We start from the raw sequence: 18,840 nt of genomic DNA, 5'->3' as shown, positions 1-18,840 counted from the left end.
ATAAGTCACAGCAGTATTGTTAATTACATTCCAGATACCAAGGAAAAAAAATCCTTTTTAAGATTTTCAAAATAAGCAATTAAGTTTTGTAAATTTAATTCCCGGTTTTTAGTGATAAATATCTCAGATAGTGATGGTAATGAATTCAAATGAACTTTAACATTAATTTTAACATCATGTACTTAATGTATATGAATTTATTTTCCTTTAAATGTATAAAAAATCTCAATTCATTATTAAACTGGAAATTTTATGCCATTTTATACAAATTAAAATTTTGAAGAATATGTTTAAATATATAGTATGTAAATTCATCAGTGTAAGTTCTTATTGTTTAAAAATAGAAATTATTTCATAAAATTGCATAGTTTTTAACCAGATTTTACTTTTATAATTTAATAATTTTTCATAACTCACAAATTGATTTTTGCTTGTGATTTTCTGAAATATTAATTATGTATTTAAAAAATAAACATTTATCAAACTGCCATATTTTCTTACCATTCAGGACCAGTCATTCCCATTTCTTGAAAGATCTGAAACTGTCATTTAGTATTTGTAAATATATACAAATTTGTATGTGTTATTTGTTTATGTATATATTTAATGTAGTTTACAAGAGTGCAGTGTATGTTTAATCAGCCATAAGTGTATATAGTAATGTAATTATTTGCAGAATATTTTATATACTTTGCTGCAACCAGTTAATAGCAATAAATCGTAAAAGAAGGATTATTCTGCTTAAGCCTATACAAGTTCATTTTTAAGTCATTAGTGCCATAACATAGTATTGAATGTTATACTGGTCCTGTTTGTACTTTTTAAATAATACAAATTTTAAACATAGAGATTCATTCAGAAATATATGAATTTTTCAAGCCGTCAGTACCTTAAAATGTAATAAAAATCTGTACATGATTGTTTTAATTTATAAAGGTTGTATCTTATTAATTTGTCTGATACTTGTATTCAAAATTCCAATTTTACACAAGCTTAGAGAATTGTTTTATTATAATGTCTTTCCAATAAAGTATTTTAGAATATCATGAAAGGTGAAAATCAGTTTCTTTACTTTACTTCAACAGAAAGTAATTGTACGTAACTGTATTATAGAATTAGAATTTTTTGTGTTAGACTATCTTCATTACTCACAATAAGTTAGATAGATGGTAATATATTCATTCATATGTCATAAGATTGCTATGTACTTTGTTTTAATTTTGTTACCATGTTAAGATTCAAAATTTATTTCAATAGTCATTAAAATGTCAGCAATAAAAATTAACCATATGTAAAAAGTTTCTTTTCTTGATATGAAATAATAAAATTAATCATGTGTGGTGCAAGTGTGATGAATTTTTAAAGTATGAATTTGTGACACTTGATATAATATTTAAAATTAAAAATTACTTTATATTGCTAAAAAATCTTTGATATTTTATAACTGAAGATAATGCTGATATTTTAAAAATAATATGTAGGACTTCAAACTTAAGGAAAGAGCAGATTTCATCAATGTTTTCAGAATTCCTCAAAATTCTTTCTTTTTTCTTAATAAGTCTTATTAAAAAATCCTAATATCTTCAGGCTGAATTATTTGTGTTATTTTAAAACAGTGGTTCTTAACCTTTTTAAGCCGCTACCCAAATTTGAGAAATATGTTCATGTCGCGACCCAAAAAATCAAAATTTTTTCATTGCTTTATTTTAGATCGTATTTTTAAAAAGTCTTCAATCCTACGATGGTGATTTTTTTTAACTTACAAATGTTTTATTTATTTTTTTAATAATAAAGATAAACAAAAGTACTTTACGATCCAAGGAAAATTTAATTAATAATCAAGTGTTTTTAATAATTTTTATTGACCAAATTAAAATATATTTATAACTTTTTGAAAATAATTGACATTTTAACTTATTCCTAAAAAAAATAAATATCAATGCATATGTTAAGTCTTTTAAATTTTAAATGCAAGTCATACAGTTTTAATGAGAACCTTGTACTTGAATACATTTTCAAAGATCTTCAAACCTCGGTTGAATGCTTGTCAAGGAGCACCTTATATCTATTTCAGGATTTAACTTGTTCCAGTAATTGTTTTTGATTACACACAGAGCCGAAAAACCATCCTCACACATATATGTTGTTGCAAAGGGCAATAATACTTTTAGGGCTTCTTTAACAATTATTGGCTTTTCGGTTTTTAATTTTAACCAGAAAGCACTTTGTATTTCTATTAATTGTTCTTGAAATTGATTAATATTAACAAATTCCTCATGCAAATCACTTACATCAAAATTAAATGGCATTCAAATATTTGGAGCGCTTCTCTTGTACGCCCTCGCCAGCTTTGTTCCATTTAGTTCTCACCGTTATTATCATCACACGTACTTTTTTTGCTCTCGCTTTTTTAATCAGCTGATATTTTTTGATCTTGTTAATCACATTCCTTTTCGATTGTTGATATTTATTCAAGTCGTCATTTCTAAAATGTCTGAAATTTGGTGTATTACTAACTTTTTTGGTTTGACTCAGCGCGACCCAAGAAATATGCTTCGCGACCCAATTTTGGGTCGCGACCCATAGGTTAAGAACCGTTGTTTTAAAATACAGAAACCTAAATATTTTTTTCACATATTTAATCACTGAAATATATTCAAAAAATGCAATTGGACTATCAAAATGCATATTTGTATTATTTAAAAAAAGAATAGAAAACATTGCTTTTCAAGATTTAGTGAGTTCATTCGAAACATTTCACCTTTGAATTAATGCTACAGAACTCAGTCTTCAGATCCAAGCCAGAATGAGGTTTTAACCTCATTATTCTATCTTGTGAAATCTTATCTTCTATCTTGGTGAAATTAATTCAAGTTTTGAGATACTATCAAGTAATGATTAATAAATGAGGTTTTAAATTTAAAAGTGCACTGCAAAATAATTTATGAGGATCTAAAGAAACTTAATTAGTAATGTTTGAGTTCCATAACGAATTCACATAGTATTTCGCTGTATACCTATAATAAAATCGCAATGATGCAAGGAAAAAGAACTTCTAATTTATACCTCTCTTTAGTTAAGTATAGTCTTTAGATAGTTTTAAAAAGCTTATACGATTTGATATTTCTAGAAACTAAAATTTAAAAATAAATCCATTAAAAAAAAAATTTTCATGCTAGTTTACAAATTTCTAAATACACACAGCATCCTGCATTCCAAATTATCATAATAAACATTGGCATATTTTTCTTTGATTAAAATAAGATGATTTTCTATGCATATTTTTTTTTTTTTAACTTTTGCATGATGATAAGCTTAAAAAAGCAGATCCTGTTTCAGGATCTCTTTATAACCTTTACACTGCTGACTCAGCCCAACCAGCCATGTAAAATCTATCTTGGCAGGCCAGTTTCTGTTTCAGTTGAGGGGTGCAAGATGTAAAACGAGTTACCACCAAGGAAATCCTTGTTTTACATCCTGCACCAGTCATTTGAAACATATATCGCCCTCTCAAGATAAAATTCCATGGCCAGTTGGGCCAGGTCAGTAGCGAAAGGGTTAATATTAGAGCCAGAGAGAGAAGTACTGAGGAATTTAAAATTTGATTATACATACTTTGACATAAAATTATTGAAAATTTAAAAAAACTATCTTAACTGTCATTTCAGGATAATTAACTGAAAATTTTTAATTTATCACAAATACTTCATTTAACATTATTTTCCTATGCAAATTTATATTTTATTATATAGGATTACAAATTTCAAAAATAGAGCAAAAGATGAGAAGAAATAAAACATTAATAATGACTAGTATACCCTCACAACTATAACAATTGCATATATTAATTCCAAAAATTTTGTAATAATTGTTTTTCATTATTAAAATTGAAGTTCATTTTTCATAGAATTAAATAAATAGAAAATTTCACATTGTTAATTTAACAATACATCTAATTAGAAGAATCTATTATTTATCTACTTTGGTACATATTCTCTGAGAACTTAGTTAAGTTTCTAAACTTGGGCTCCCAGATTAAGTTTTATAAGCAGGCACATGAGACTACTAATAGCCTAAATGCAATAATTTATAAGTAAAAATTATAATTTTGTCAGTTTTTCTGTCATTAGGTATGGAGAGAAGACCAACATTTATATAATCCTTCAAGATATAAAAACCATTTTCATAATCACACGTGGTAATTTACTAATATTCATTAAAAATTTCTTTAAAAAATCTTTACTAGGAACATGCAAAAAATTATTATTACACCTTAAAATTGCTATTTTATGGAAAAGGTTAAATTATAAATTTTATGAAAAGGTATTAAATGATTTCATTTCTTTCTTTTTACAATTTAAATACTTAGTGTAATACAACAGTTTATTAATATTTATAATAAAAAATATAGCCGATTCATTTTTTTTTCTTTTAAAGTAAATTGCTACAGCTTAAGTTTAAAAGTTAATTTTCAAAACAAATTAATCAAGGTACTGAATTCCAATAGATGGAAGTTTTACTAGAAAGTAGTTGAATTAAAATGTTAGTATAGAATTTTATTATTATTATTAAATGTCTTACACTATACATTTATAAGCCAGAAGAAGAAATATAAGCACTGAAAGACACGCGATTAGAAATAAGTAAGGAAAGTAATAAGTATTAAAGCTGCTTATTTAAACTGTAAATAAATATTATATCAGAAACGGGAGATGCTACTAAAAGTTTGTATAAGGAAAATGCATTTTCTTTTCAACTATCTATATCTATACATAGTATAAAATGAAGTTTCTTGAAACCCTAAAAACTAGAGAAATACTTAACTAATTTTGGAGATATTTGTACCATTTTGTAGAGCATTTATTGGAGAATGTTTCAGTATATTGAAGTCATATCAAAATAAAAAAAGGAGTTTTATAATTGCGATGTTAATTATTTTCCTACTACGATTCGCGCATGCGTAAAGCAGCCGTATTTGTGCTTTCCACTTATCCGCGCGTCTCAAACTTCACATGCGCCCATAGCAAGAGCTGTGATATGCATATGTGATTCAAAACTCATGAAGTCCAAAAAAAAGGAAATCAAATCTTGGACGGAGCACATTAAATGCCAAAACGCTTCGTTTGTTGCATGATACTGAAAATATAGAGGAAAGAATGTCCACACTTTCTTCAAAGGAGAGTTCTGCTGAGCTTAGTAACCGTCTCTCTTTAAATCGCACTGCAATTGAATTACAGAGACAGAATGAATCTAGCCTGTCTGCTGACATAGAAAGGCATTTAAATTTGAGACACAGGAGAAGTGAAGAACAAACGTTCCTGATATTTGGTCCGAAAAGGAGTACTCCGCTCCGAATTTCGATCCATGTGTAGATTACAGAAAAGATGCCTCGGTTTCAATAGGAACAATGTCTATAGTCTGTCCATATTCTCAGCTTTATATTCAGCTACCATATTCAACAACTTTGATATACAGTCATTTTTGCCAAAAAATAATTTATCGCCAAATTTTAGCGAAATGGCCAAAGGTGGCGAGAACGGTAGCAAAAGTGACACCGAAAAATTTCCAACCTCGCAAGGCGCAGAATGACCGTATATCAAAGCTTAGACCTGCTTTAAAATGGAAAGATGAATCAAAAGGCATGTGTTGTTTAAAAAGGAAAATTTAAACCATTTTAACATTCTAAATATTGTACAGCATTGATATACAGTAATTTTCGCCCCAAAAGTTTATCGCCAAATTTTAGTGAAATGGCTGAATGTGGTGCGAACGGCAGCAATAGCATTTCCAATCCAAAGGTTTCGAGGAACGTTGCAGCAAATTAAAGGAAATATAGAAAAATAAAGTCAATAACTGCAGTAAAATGAAATACATGCAAAAAAATTTAAAGAAATTTTTTTTAAAAAAAAAGAATAATGAAAGAAAGCAGAAGAAGTATGTGCAGCAGGAAAAAACCAAGGGAAATGAACAGGATAGATCAAAATACAGTAACATTAAAAAAAAAAAAAATGCAGCCATGTAACCCCAAGCAAAGCACCACAAAAAATTGCCAACCTCACAAAGCACCAAATGACTGTTTATCAGCTTAGCCTTAAATATTTCTGAATATGTGCTATAAAAAATAATTTTGTAGTTATTTTTTAATGATTTCTAAATATCTTTTTGATCCTGCATGACATTTCCATATCATATCGGGTAAAGGCTAGACTTATGTTCTAAAGCTAATTTTTCCTCTTAGATGTTATGCCACGGGCAACACTATGCGGGTACTGCTAGTTAATATATATATATATATATATATATATATATATATATATATATATATATATATATATATATATATTATAAAGAAAAGTAAGAGTGTTATTACAGTAATTAAAAAGAACTAGTAGATTTTTCAAATAAAATCAGAGACACATTATCTTTTGAGAGCCTTTTATTTTGGAAGAAATGGTTTTAAAAATTTTACATTTCCCATTGCATCAATCATAAATGCCATGATAATTTGAGTCAATCTTGAAACACAAATTTTCCCCCATTAAGTGCAACTCAAAAGAATTGAAATTGAATAAATAAAAATTTTCTTTATCATGTCTGTTGCGATTTTGGAACAATAACAAAATATACACAAATATTTCCTAATGTAAAGAACAATCAATGATAGTTGAGAAAAGATCACAGATTGATGTATTTACAAACTTATTCTACTATAAATACAAGATCACGACAAACAATATTTTTAAAAAAAAATTCACAGGGAATTAAGGAAAGAAAATAAAAGATGAATTTGGAGGAGCATCATAAAAAAATATAAATTTTACAAATAAAACAGCAATTCAAAAGCATACATTTAAAACTTAATTTACATAACATACTAATACCTTTTCATTCTAGCATACAGAGGTAGATAGCTGCCATATTGCTAGAAATTCCAAAGCATGTCAAATGCAATTGAAAAGCCATCTTTTGAATTGTAATTCAGAAGTGACTGGTAATATCTACAAATTTATATCTTAATAATGACATAAATTAAGTACTTTTATAACACATTAACTGAACAGTACAAGAACATACTCCCTTTACATAACTAGCCAAATCTTAACAAAGGTACAAACCAAGGAAATTCATCGTTACATAATACAAATTACTACGTTATAAGAATCATTTTATGGCACAAGAAATGATCTGGACCAATATCACATCTTGATGTGAAGTCGTAATTTGCACTGGAGGTGGTCCCAAAATGGAGTTAATACTAAAGTTGTTGGTTGTTTTTAATAATTCAATCTTGATACAAGAGATAACTTTTCAGAGCTTTAGGTAAGCTAAGTTCATGTACTCGTCCAAGGCGTCTTTTATTAATTTGTTGCCTAATGACTCGTCGACATATATCTTTTAAAGGCAAAGGTCCAGCTAGAAAAGAAAATTTTGCATTAAAATAAATGAAGAATTCATAAAAATCACAACTGTAAAAGGCAATATTTATATATGTATAATCTTTAAATCACATTCACTTCCATTATACTTAAACATTCTATGGCTTTCAGTAAAAAATTAATGTAGTGTATGTATATATCCACATTGCCAATCTAAGAGGAGGAATATTAAAATAGTCATAAATCTTTCCCCCCCCCTTCTTTTTCAAAGCTGGATACAACAAAAGATTTAAAAGTTTTCAGTCTTTCTTAACAATTAACATATTTTTATCATGATACTTAAGGATAGTTATATAGTCCTTCTTATTTATTATATAAGGTATATAATAGCTTGTAGAGTTAACATATTCAATTAGGATGCAAAGCACTGAATTAAATGGAAAATAAACATTAAAAATTTAATTTTCATTCATTTTGGCAAATTATGCTTAACTAAATATTTATTATTCTTTCTAATCTTCATATATAAAATTATGTCCAAGGTCAAATTCACACAAAGAAGAAAAATATAATAAAAATGACGAACAAAATCTTATTTTAATGCATTAAAATAATTGCATTTTTATAATAAATTATTTCGGGAACCACTGAATACTTCATACTACAACAAGAGACATGATTTATATAAAAACTGTTACAACTTGAATGGGTTTCTTTCCTGGGAAAGAAGTAAAGTCAACAAGAGGCTTAGAAATCTTAAAAACCATACGAGCCATAAAATATATGATTAGTCATACGCATACACATCTAATCTTCAGACTATATAATTAAAATTAAACTGAAAGATCACAAAAGTATTCAGTTTTCGAAAATGTGATATAGCGTGTGCAATTTCGTCATTTTTCATATATCAGAAAATCTGCCCCCTTTTTAAGTTCATTAATAACATCCCAAAAGCTTTCATGATATAGCCGCACATGCCTATTTATTGTAACTTAATCTTTTTTTTTTTAATTAACATTTTTTTTGTACATTACTATGCATTTTTTTAAACTCCTTATAAAACATTATTTTAATATGGTTACATGTTCCTCAAAGTTATAATTTATACTGCTCCTGCATTCTTTATCTAATTAAGTACCCTTTGAAATTTTTATTTAAATTTAAATCTAGTTAGATAAGAAGAAGCAAGATTTTTATAATCAAAAGGAATCTTGTAACCTCAACATATAAATTATTTGTCAAATGGCCAAATGAAAACTCAATGTAAATGTAATAACTTATCTTGAACACACCAAGGAGAAAAAGAAATTACAAGATACTAAAGCCCACTAAAATATGAAAATCTTTTAAGCTAAATAACTGTATATTATAACTAAAGTGGCCCGATCTTGCATAAAAATGCTTTGCTTGATTAGAATTGCTTTTAATAATTACCAGAAGTAATTGTTAATAATTTATATTATTGATGATATTTTAGTAATAAAAATAAAGCTTTTAGAAATTTCGGCAGTTTAATTTTGATACAATAATTTTAAAGGCGAGTACAAAATGTAAATATATTTCAAATGACAGGTTTTAGTGTTTCATGAATCACTATCATCACATCTCTTTAATATATATATATGTAATATTATTTGTTGTGAAGCATGATGCAGTTTGAAGACAGTGAAGATACCTTTAATTTTTGTGACGTCGTTTTATTTCATTTTGAAGAAGCAAGCATATGTACAAGCAATGAGCACACATAGCGACACAGAAAAGGAATGAGGAAAAAGCTCTTGGACATTTTATCCCTGGTCTTATATAACCTATGATTTTGATAAGGAAAATACTTCTTTACAGTGCAAATGTATTATGAGATTTTGATAGGGATTTTCGTTATACGGGTGGACAAGGCAGGGGAAACACAGGGAGATTAAAAAAAAAGTTGTCTGAATTCATTCTGACTTTAGATTATGGAAAATTTACTATTGCCTGATTTTAAAATGAATAAATGGATGATAAATTGGAATTTTTCTTAAAAACAAATAAAAATTTTAAAAATAGAAAAAAGTTTAGATGAACAAGTATAAATATAAAAAGGCAATAGTATTATTCAGCTAAATTTGAAAAATAGACAAAATACAATCCAAAATTGTAAAATGACATGTTTAAATAAAACAAAATTTCCAAAACTGACAGGTAACTATAATTCATTTTATAAATTATAGTTCATTCCTCTTTATAACAAGACAAAGCCTTTGTACTGTGCTCCTGCTCCATTCGCCGGTCAGACCTGAACCCAGGCAAAAATATAAAATCCCTACTCAAGTAGAAATGAAAAACCCCATTCGAGATGGAAAGAAAAAAGGACTATTTAAGTCAATGAATTTGGAACTTAATGCACTAAGTTGTATTGCATATATCAATAAATATTTATTATACATTTGAAAACTTTTCTGGCCCAAATTCTCTTTACTCAGCAGCTGTACACTTTCATTAAATAAATTTTTCACTGGCATTTAACAATCTGAAGTTGAGGTAAAAAAATAAATTATGGTTCACAGTTTTTGCCTTTTAATTTAAATGTATCAACAAAATCATTATAGCCTGTTCACCTGGTGATGTATGCTAATGTACAAAATTAAAATACAATTCTGTATCTTGTGAGCAATTATATATGTATAAAGCAGAATGTCACTCTCTTTTTCTGTGCATATATGCATGGGTTTTTTTTTAATGCAAATCTATAGTGATTGTCTGATCTTCAAAAAATTAGGAACATTAACTTCTAAATAAGAGGAAATATACTATCAGTTTTATTAAGCATAAAAATTAAAAATCTCAGTTAATCAGAAATTAAATTTAAAAAAAACATGCGTTTTGCATATATCTTTATTAATAACTTTTGAAAGAATTATTGCAATACAATAATTTTTAAATGCTATTTTCACTGAATGACATCTTAAATTTGGGAAATTTCTTTCGTATGATGTTAATTTAAATTTTATATTGAAATTTTTAAAAGCATCATATTCTAATACATTATCAATAAATTGGCCTCTCTTCTTATTTACAAAGTCAGTTGTTTCTTGAAGTAATATATTACCTTGATTGCCAGTAATAACAGAACAAGGATGGAATTTGTCCTTTAAAAATAAGGATTTAGTCGCATAACTTCAATTAAAATTCATTTCATTGCATAGCTTTAACTTTAAATAACAAATGTCAATTTAAACAGCATGCTATCTAAGTTTATAAACAATACAGACATACTAAATATAATTAAATTATTTTATGTCATAAATGGAATGTGTTGATGAATGAAAGAATACTGATAATTATGGTAGTTATCAAAGCAAAGTTTGTTGCATATAAACTGATCCTCAAAAACACTATCCAAATTGTTGCAAAATTATAAATACATATGCCACATTATGAATTTTGCAAATATACAAAAGGAGTAATACTGGGACAATCCAAATTTAATATGACTATTCCAAAAAGACTTGCAATAAGAGAATCAAAAATTTTAAAGAGACCGCACTTTCAAATAGAACAAATATTTTTAAAATTTTTATAGAAGTCATTATAGAATTTTTCCAGGAAGATTATAATCATAATAATTTAGAATTTTTTTCTTACAAACTTTGAAACATTACATAAAATATTTTTATTTCAGAGAGTGTAAAATGCAATAAATTCCAAAACACATTTAAAGAGAAATCATAAAATGCACAAGACATACATAAAAATTTCCCTTTACAAAATAAAGCTTACTCAAAGCTTATTATAAAAACAATATTTGGTACTTTGTTAAATTCTTCAAATATTTGTCAAAATTCAGAGAGCAAAATTAATTATGCAGAAATATGATATAAGATTGTCAAAATGAGTTCAGAATACACAGAAGCCACTATTCTGTCACTATCATTGAAATAATTCCTCCAGGCGAATTTGCAATTTGCATGCATAGGAAAATTTATATGCGAATAAATACTAAGCTGATACATAACATATATTACAAAAAATGACTAATTTTTCTTATTTTTCAGAAGACTTGCTTCTAGAGCAATAATAATATCAGATATCTGACAAGTCATAGTAGTTAATTATGTTACTTGCAATGTATGAAATAATGACATTTTATAGAATACCTACGCATTAAGCACAATGTTTTTATGCAAAGTATGAAATATGAAAATTATTACATACTTTCAATTTCTATAGAATAACTAATGTTATTTAGGCAAAATATGGAAGGTCATGATAAAGCTATTATTTAAACAGTTTCTTAGTTTTGAAGCAAGGATTGTACAAAATATTCATTTCATCAATTTTATTACATTTGCCACAGAAGGAATAATCTTTTTGACAGCACCCAATGCGTGCATATGCATCACTGGTTTCCTTTAAAACAAACTGTATTTTTTATTTTAACACATAGATCAACGTTTTCAACTTGCAGTATGTTCATTCACAGGAGTATGTGGAAGGGTTTCAAGGAAGACACAGGTGAAAATGATGCAACAGTGAATACTCATAAATAGATTAAACATAAAAGATAAAATTAAGAATTTTATTATAAACATCTATTCTGATTGCTGGCAGTTTTTGAAAATATTCCCCCAAATATAGAACAGATTACGTCTAGATTGTGTATCCTTTCAGAGGAAAATATTTAGTTGATGAAATATAAAGTTGATTGAACAGAGAATAGATTTTCCTCATAAGTTTGAATTTGAAACGAAACCATTCATTTCACTCATAGTTGATTTCAAAGAGTGAAGGGGGGGAGGGGAAATGTAAATCTTCCAAAGATTTTCTTGTCACGTTAGCTTAAAGAATAAACATAAAGTGATAAATCAAAAGCTTTTTTTTTTTAATTTGCATCAACTAATCAAACATTGGAGGGGGGCATATAAGTGATCCAAGAAAGAGCAGTATACTCTCTAAATAAAGGAAAGAAAAAAAAATACTAATTAACAATATTTTAAAAGCAAGATTGCTAAAAAAAAGAAGAAAAAAAAAAGACAAGCATTAACCATTTAATTTAACCTGAAAAAGAAAGGAAGTGTCATTTTAAGCAAACAGTAAATAAGTTTGTAAAATTAGTTGAATTCTGCTAGTTATTTTCAGTCAAAATTGTTACTGCAAGAATATATATTAGTATATCATGGATCCCAATAAATATACGAATAAATGTATAAACAGTATATAAGTATATCAAGGATCTCAAAAATATGTATCTATACGAAACAAAATTGTTGCCAGAACATATTTCAAATTTCAGTTTTGAGAAAGACTTTAAAAAAAAAGTATATATAACTTTTATTTTTTAAAAGGGTTACAAAGCAAATAAATATACTGCCTAAAATCTGTTTAATGTTTGTATGTGTATAGATGGTGTGTTTGTGTGGGGGGGAGTCATCAGGTTAAATAATACAGAAAAAAAAAAAAACTTAAAGAAATAAATGTAAAGTCTAGCTACTAAGAATAAAATATTTTAAAATTCTTTAAATTAATGATTAAAAAATACTTACGATCTAATCCACCAAAATATTTAATTGTAATTTCACAATGTCCCCAAACGGCACTTACTACAGGATATAGTTTCTTGCCCTTTAAGCCACGGAATGCAACACCTAGATATTGTCCATCAACAACAAAGGATAACGTTCCTTCATCCATGTCTAAAACTACCAGCAAAGTGTCTGGAACCACAAAAGGTTCATCAGAATTCAAAAGGCTAGGGTATGTAACACCAGGATTATTTTTCACATCATGATATAGTTTATTTCTACCCAAATCCCACCCCCAGGATTCAGCATTACTTCCAACAAGAGATTGGTAACCTACAGAGTGTAAGGGAGCATCACGAGTTGAGACACCAACCACTGCATGAGTTCCTCGCTGTCTCATGTTCCAATGTATTTCCCAAGCATGAAGACCCCTCGTATAGCCCACTTTGCCTCTTATGCAGTCTGTACTCTGAGCCACTGGATGCCGATGGAAAGTCAATTTGTCATCTTCTTTGACAAAAATATTCAGTGAACGGTCATCTGGATTCCATGCATGCTTCAGTTGTTGTTCACGACTTGCAGGTGGCATGTCAAGCAAAACATCAAGTCTGCCAGGTCTTTGAAAATCAGGATTAATGGCAAGTTCTTTTGCCATCGGCCTGTGTATTGTAGCAGAAGAGACTCTTGATATCGATACAGTCTTGATACCACCAGAAGCTTTCTGCCCCATGTTCATTGGCCAGTATGGAGGGAGAACTACTTGGGGATAATTTGCATATAATGAGTGAACAGCAGTACCAATAGGTGGAACTACTGAAATCTGCAATGGTCTGTAAATCCAGAATCTCTGTTTAGGTTTCGAGGATGAGGCTTTTATGGGGCGGCCCAGAACTTGGTGCCTTCGATTCAGTCTCAGGAACCAGTCTTCAGGAATAAAAAGCCCATAACCAGAATAATTTGATACAGGTAGGCCAAGTGGAGCCGTGCTTGAACTCCTGTGTGAGTCCCACCTAGACTGCTTATGCCTAAAATAAAAAAATAAAAAATTAATAAACATGAAAAATGGGGGGGAAAATTAACACAACTGCTGAAAATTCCTCAATTTGAAATAATAACAGCTCCTCAACAAATAATTTATTAACTTTGTAAAAAGACAAGCCTATTTATATTTTAAATTAACTAAATTAATTGTTATCAAGAATATAACTTTCAATTCATATTCCGAGCAATCTGCAGTTCTTTGATTTTGCTTAATGTTTAATGTTAAATGTTAATGTTAAAAAAATTAAATATTAAATCAAATAACAAAGATTAAAATCCTAATATATACTTTCAACACATACTCTCTATCTTTAAAACTAATTATTTTATAAAAAAGCAACTCTAAATATATCCCTTTTCAACAACAATTGGTATTAATATTGAATCGTATGTAAAGAGAAATCTTATTTCCAAGTTCTAAAAAACATCAATATGATATACTTTCAAGTAAATAAAATAATTTCCTCAACATCAAAAATTTATAAATTACACATAATTTTGTGGAAAATTAGTAAACAATGCAATTTATATATAAATAATACTTAAAGGAAAATCGAATAATGCATATTTGATAAGTAACAAAACATAAAAATAAATTTTAATAAGTAACAAAGCATTATATATTCACTCATTCATACAAATACTCAAAAGCACTAATAAAATCAAATAAAAAAATCTAATTCTAAAAAGTTATTCCAATATAATTTATCAGCATGCTTGATATTTAAAATGACCAAAATAAATTACAAATTTTTAACCCACTTAATTTTTTTTTTTTTTTTTTAAAAAAAAGCTCCACATTTACCTATTTTCCCAAGTAAGAAAAATCTGTACTATCCAGAGTATAAATAAAATGCCAAAAATATTTATTACAAATAAATAAAAGATATTCATAACTCTTCTTCCTGTAACAACATCTTGATACAAAGATGGCAACATTATGCAATTTTAAAAAATCAACAAAGGAATTCCACTGGCTCAAGAAAATACAAAAGTTTGTTGCCAAATTCTGGATATAACAAAGAATGCCAACAAAGTCTGATAAAACCAGTCATGGACCATAGCAACATTAAGAACTTACAGACCTTGAGAAGGTCTTCCATAACTTAGAGATGAACCAATTGCAAGATGATAAGGTAGTGGTAGGGAGAGGGGCAGATGGCATTAAGATAAAAGAGTCAAGGTCTGTGGTGGGCCAAGTGTACTTGACCAGATTTTGGCCATTTTTATGTCACCATATTCATTAAATTCACTACATCATAAAAGCAGCATTCATAATGCAAGTTAGCCATGTGTATGAATTTGATTGGTTTCAAAACAAACATTGATTAGAAAACCCCTGAATATTATGGCCAAAAAATTAAAATTTAAAAAGATATTTAAATTTATATAGGAGACCTTAGAATATGCCTTAAAAATCTCTTCAAATTAAAAGTTAATTAAAATGCAAATTAATTTTCCTAAAGTAAAGTTTTTATTTTTGTCATAATTCAATAAAATATGAAGAAGCAAGGATATGAATTTAATTTTAAAAATGAAGGCAATTTAATTTTTTAATTTCCTATATTTCTATAAATTATGTTTTGTAAAATTTTGTAAAATCAATCATGACTGGATATGAGTTACTATTTTAAAGAGGAATTTTATCCCCCACCTCCAATTTAGGTCTTTGAAAAAGCTTTTTTGACTTCATTTTCAATATAAAAAATGTGCCATAACATCAAAATTGGATATTAAAACAATATTAAATAAGAGATAAATGCTAACTTGGTTCGTTGAAAAATTTAAATTCAATAAATGCTCTTTACAAGATACAATTATTTTCTTAATTGAATTCACTCAATATTTGAAGGAAAAAACAACACAATTTTTTTCCCCCTTAACTCTTCACAGTGAATCTGACCACTTACCTCCCTTCTTGTCTATTTATAATTTTTAAAAAATATCGATATAATTATATTGTATATATTAATAATGTTCTGTCCAAATGAATATTTTTTGAATTATTGAAGATTCCTTGCTAATGCATAAAAATGGTTACAATATTTACAGCTGATATTTAAGGGAGTTAATAATACAACAATGAAAAATGAATTAACTTATGCTGAAACTAAATTCCTTTCAAACAAACATCTTTGTTAAGAAATAAAAATGATTACCTATTTTTTTTAATAACTATCTAAAAATAAATAAAGCAACAATTAAAAATGTTTAAGAAGTAAGGATTCTGAAATTTCTTAAATCCGTGTTAAATGAGTTCATTCATCAGTATAATTAAATTTTATCCACAAAGTTAAAAATTATCAACAGGAACAATAAATATCTTACAATGATAATAATAAATCCATTTTTAATGTAATATTTTCAAGTTTATAATAATTAAAAAAACTCTAATTTATAAAAAAATTGATAATATTTAATCATAAAAAACCAAAAATTTATTTTAAATGTTCATTGGGATTATCTGATATGTCATATAAGTAAGTTTTAAAATCGTTCTTTTCCTGAACAAAGGAGTAAAAAATTATCTACATACAGAAAATGAGGCAATCTTAATAATAATAATAAAAAAAAAAATTAAAAAATGACGATTAAAAATAATTTAGCAATTCTAATCCAATTCTTCCTTTGTTCTGTAACTAACAGCATAACAGAACAAAGAGGGGGTGGGAAAAGCGGTAATAAAACAACAAATTGAAGACTAATATATAGTACACAATATCTTGAATGTCTGCCAATAAACTAAAGCATTTTAAAACAATGAAACAGAATTACCTGCGGTCCATGATATAAGTAGGCTTTATTCAACGGAATAATACCGTCACAATTTTTCCGATACGTAGAACTATTTTGTCAAACGACTTTTTGGATAGACAACAAAGTTACTGAACTGCAGCAGGCGGCTCCGTAGGTTTAGACACATTACCCGAATCGAGAGGCCCATATGAAAGAACGAACAGCTGCCGCGAGAAAAACCATCTGGCGACCCCACGTACAGCAAATAAAAACATAAAAAAAGAGAAGCAAGCGAATAAGGGAACGTATTCCTCCCCCCTTCCTATATACGCTATGTCAGTATGAAATGGAAGGGGGAAAGGAATGAAAGAACACGCGAGTGGGACAGGAAACTTACACCCTCCTGCATTTAAATTTTTGGAGGCTCGCAGAGGAAAAGGGGGGAAAAAAAATTAAAAATTTAGCTTCCGGCATTTTTTTTTCTCTCGACAATAATACATAAGACCTTTAGAGGTTATATGCACCTTAAACTGAAATGCATAATGTATATGCATAGTAACGATAACATATTAAAATATATGAAATATTATGCTTTATTTTCTGAAAAATAATTTTCATTTGCAGCAATTTTGTAAATAATTGAACTTTTATAAGGATGTGCAGCTTATGGAATTATTTTTTATTTTGCAACAATTTTTCCGCCACAAACGTTTTTAAAAACACAAAAATATCAGTAAAAAATTTTATTAGTTCCTTGGTTTTTTTTTTTTTTTTACATATAGCTATATATATTACAAATCTTTGTTTAAAAAATCATATGTTAATTTCAAATGCAATATACGAAAAACTATTAGTAACGTTTACTTTCTCTCAGTTGCAATTCCCCACTAAAGTAGAATAAAGACTTTTTTTTTTTTTTTTAACTTCTTGTATACACAATATATGGGAGAAGATACTTTGATATTCAAAAATATTAAATCAAATATATGTTGTTGTTTTTTTTTAATTTTTTACCTCAGCCAAAAAAGAGATTATTTTTAAACTGCAAATGAAAATGCAGTCTTTCACCAAAATCTGTACAAAATTTTGAATGCAATCTGTCAACGGAAAGTCAGTCTGACCGTTCATTCGTATGCATGCGAATAAGATAACTAAAAATCACAATAAGCCAGACAGATGAAATTTGATATACTATTTTATCATCACGAATACTGATCTGTCAAGTTTCGGCCAAAATATGTCGACATAGTCTATTCTTGCTTCTTATTAAAGCGATAGTTCAAAAAGTCAACGAATAACGGTAAATAAAATTTAACTCTTTCAACTACTAATCAGACCCAATCGGCCGTGCAAACTCTATACTGGCAGGCCAATTTCTGTTTCAAACGAGGAGTGCAGGATGTAAAGCGAGGATATCCTAGGTGATAACTCATATTACATATCCTGTACCCCTTCGTATGAGACAGAACCGGGCCAGCCAATACAGAATTTGCACAGCCACTTGGAGCGGGTCCATAGTGAAAGGGTTAAATAGTTTACTTCCACACCATAATTATAGATCTATCAAATTTTAGATTAAATCGATTAAAAGGAAGAGATATTGTTCCAAAATACATACTCCGTTTTGACTGCAAGCTGATGCTAAGTTCAAAATGCGCCAGTTGTTCTGCAGTATGCAGACGACAAAAGAATCCTTTTGTTAGCATTTAGAACGTTTTTACAATATGGAAAAAAAATATATAAAAGAGTTACAAATAATAACAATTTTGCTAAATTTCTTACAAATTAAACACAATATCATACTTGCATACTTTTTTTTTTATTTCCGAAAAAACCATTCTAAAGAATTACATTTTAGCAAATAAATGTTTATAACAGGAAATGGGGGAATCTAAAATAAGTTAACAATTGCTCCTTTTTATTATTTTTACTCCTATTAATTTTTTTTAATATCAAGTACAAATGTTTATTACCGACTCACAAAATTCCAACGAATTCTCTCGTAAAAGAGCTAAAAAAATATATTAGATATTTAAAATCCAAAAAAATTATTCTAATGAAACAAAAATTCGAAATCGATATCTAGGCCAAAATTTATGCGTTCCTATACTTTAACGTAAAGAAGACGTAACATTTCTATCGTTTGAAAAACTGCGATTAGTAGGACGTAAAATGAAAATGGA

The 18,840-nt window shown here is 27.9% G+C and overlaps 1 protein-coding gene across 1 annotated transcript; it reads right to left on the bottom strand.

Moving 5' to 3' along the window:
* Positions 1-6,418: 6,418 nt before the first annotated feature.
* On the bottom strand, positions 6,419-16,825 carry LOC129988277 (protein gustavus-like). Its single transcript, XM_056096465.1, has 3 exons — positions 16,697-16,825; positions 12,902-13,905; positions 6,419-7,413 (listed from the first exon to the last, which is right to left on the bottom strand). Exons 1-3 carry the CDS (start codon positions 16,705-16,707, stop codon positions 7,283-7,285), a joined length of 1,146 nt encoding a protein of 381 aa, XP_055952440.1. The 5' UTR covers positions 16,708-16,825; the 3' UTR covers positions 6,419-7,282.
* Positions 16,826-18,840: the final 2,015 nt, after the last annotated feature.

Source organism: Argiope bruennichi, chromosome 10, assembly GCF_947563725.1.
Source record: "Argiope bruennichi chromosome 10, qqArgBrue1.1, whole genome shotgun sequence".
In the NCBI taxonomy this organism is placed as follows: domain Eukaryota; kingdom Metazoa; phylum Arthropoda; class Arachnida; order Araneae; family Araneidae; genus Argiope; species Argiope bruennichi.
The sequence above is the reverse complement of the archived record's forward strand: the minus strand, read 5'-3'. Positions and strand labels throughout refer to the sequence as shown.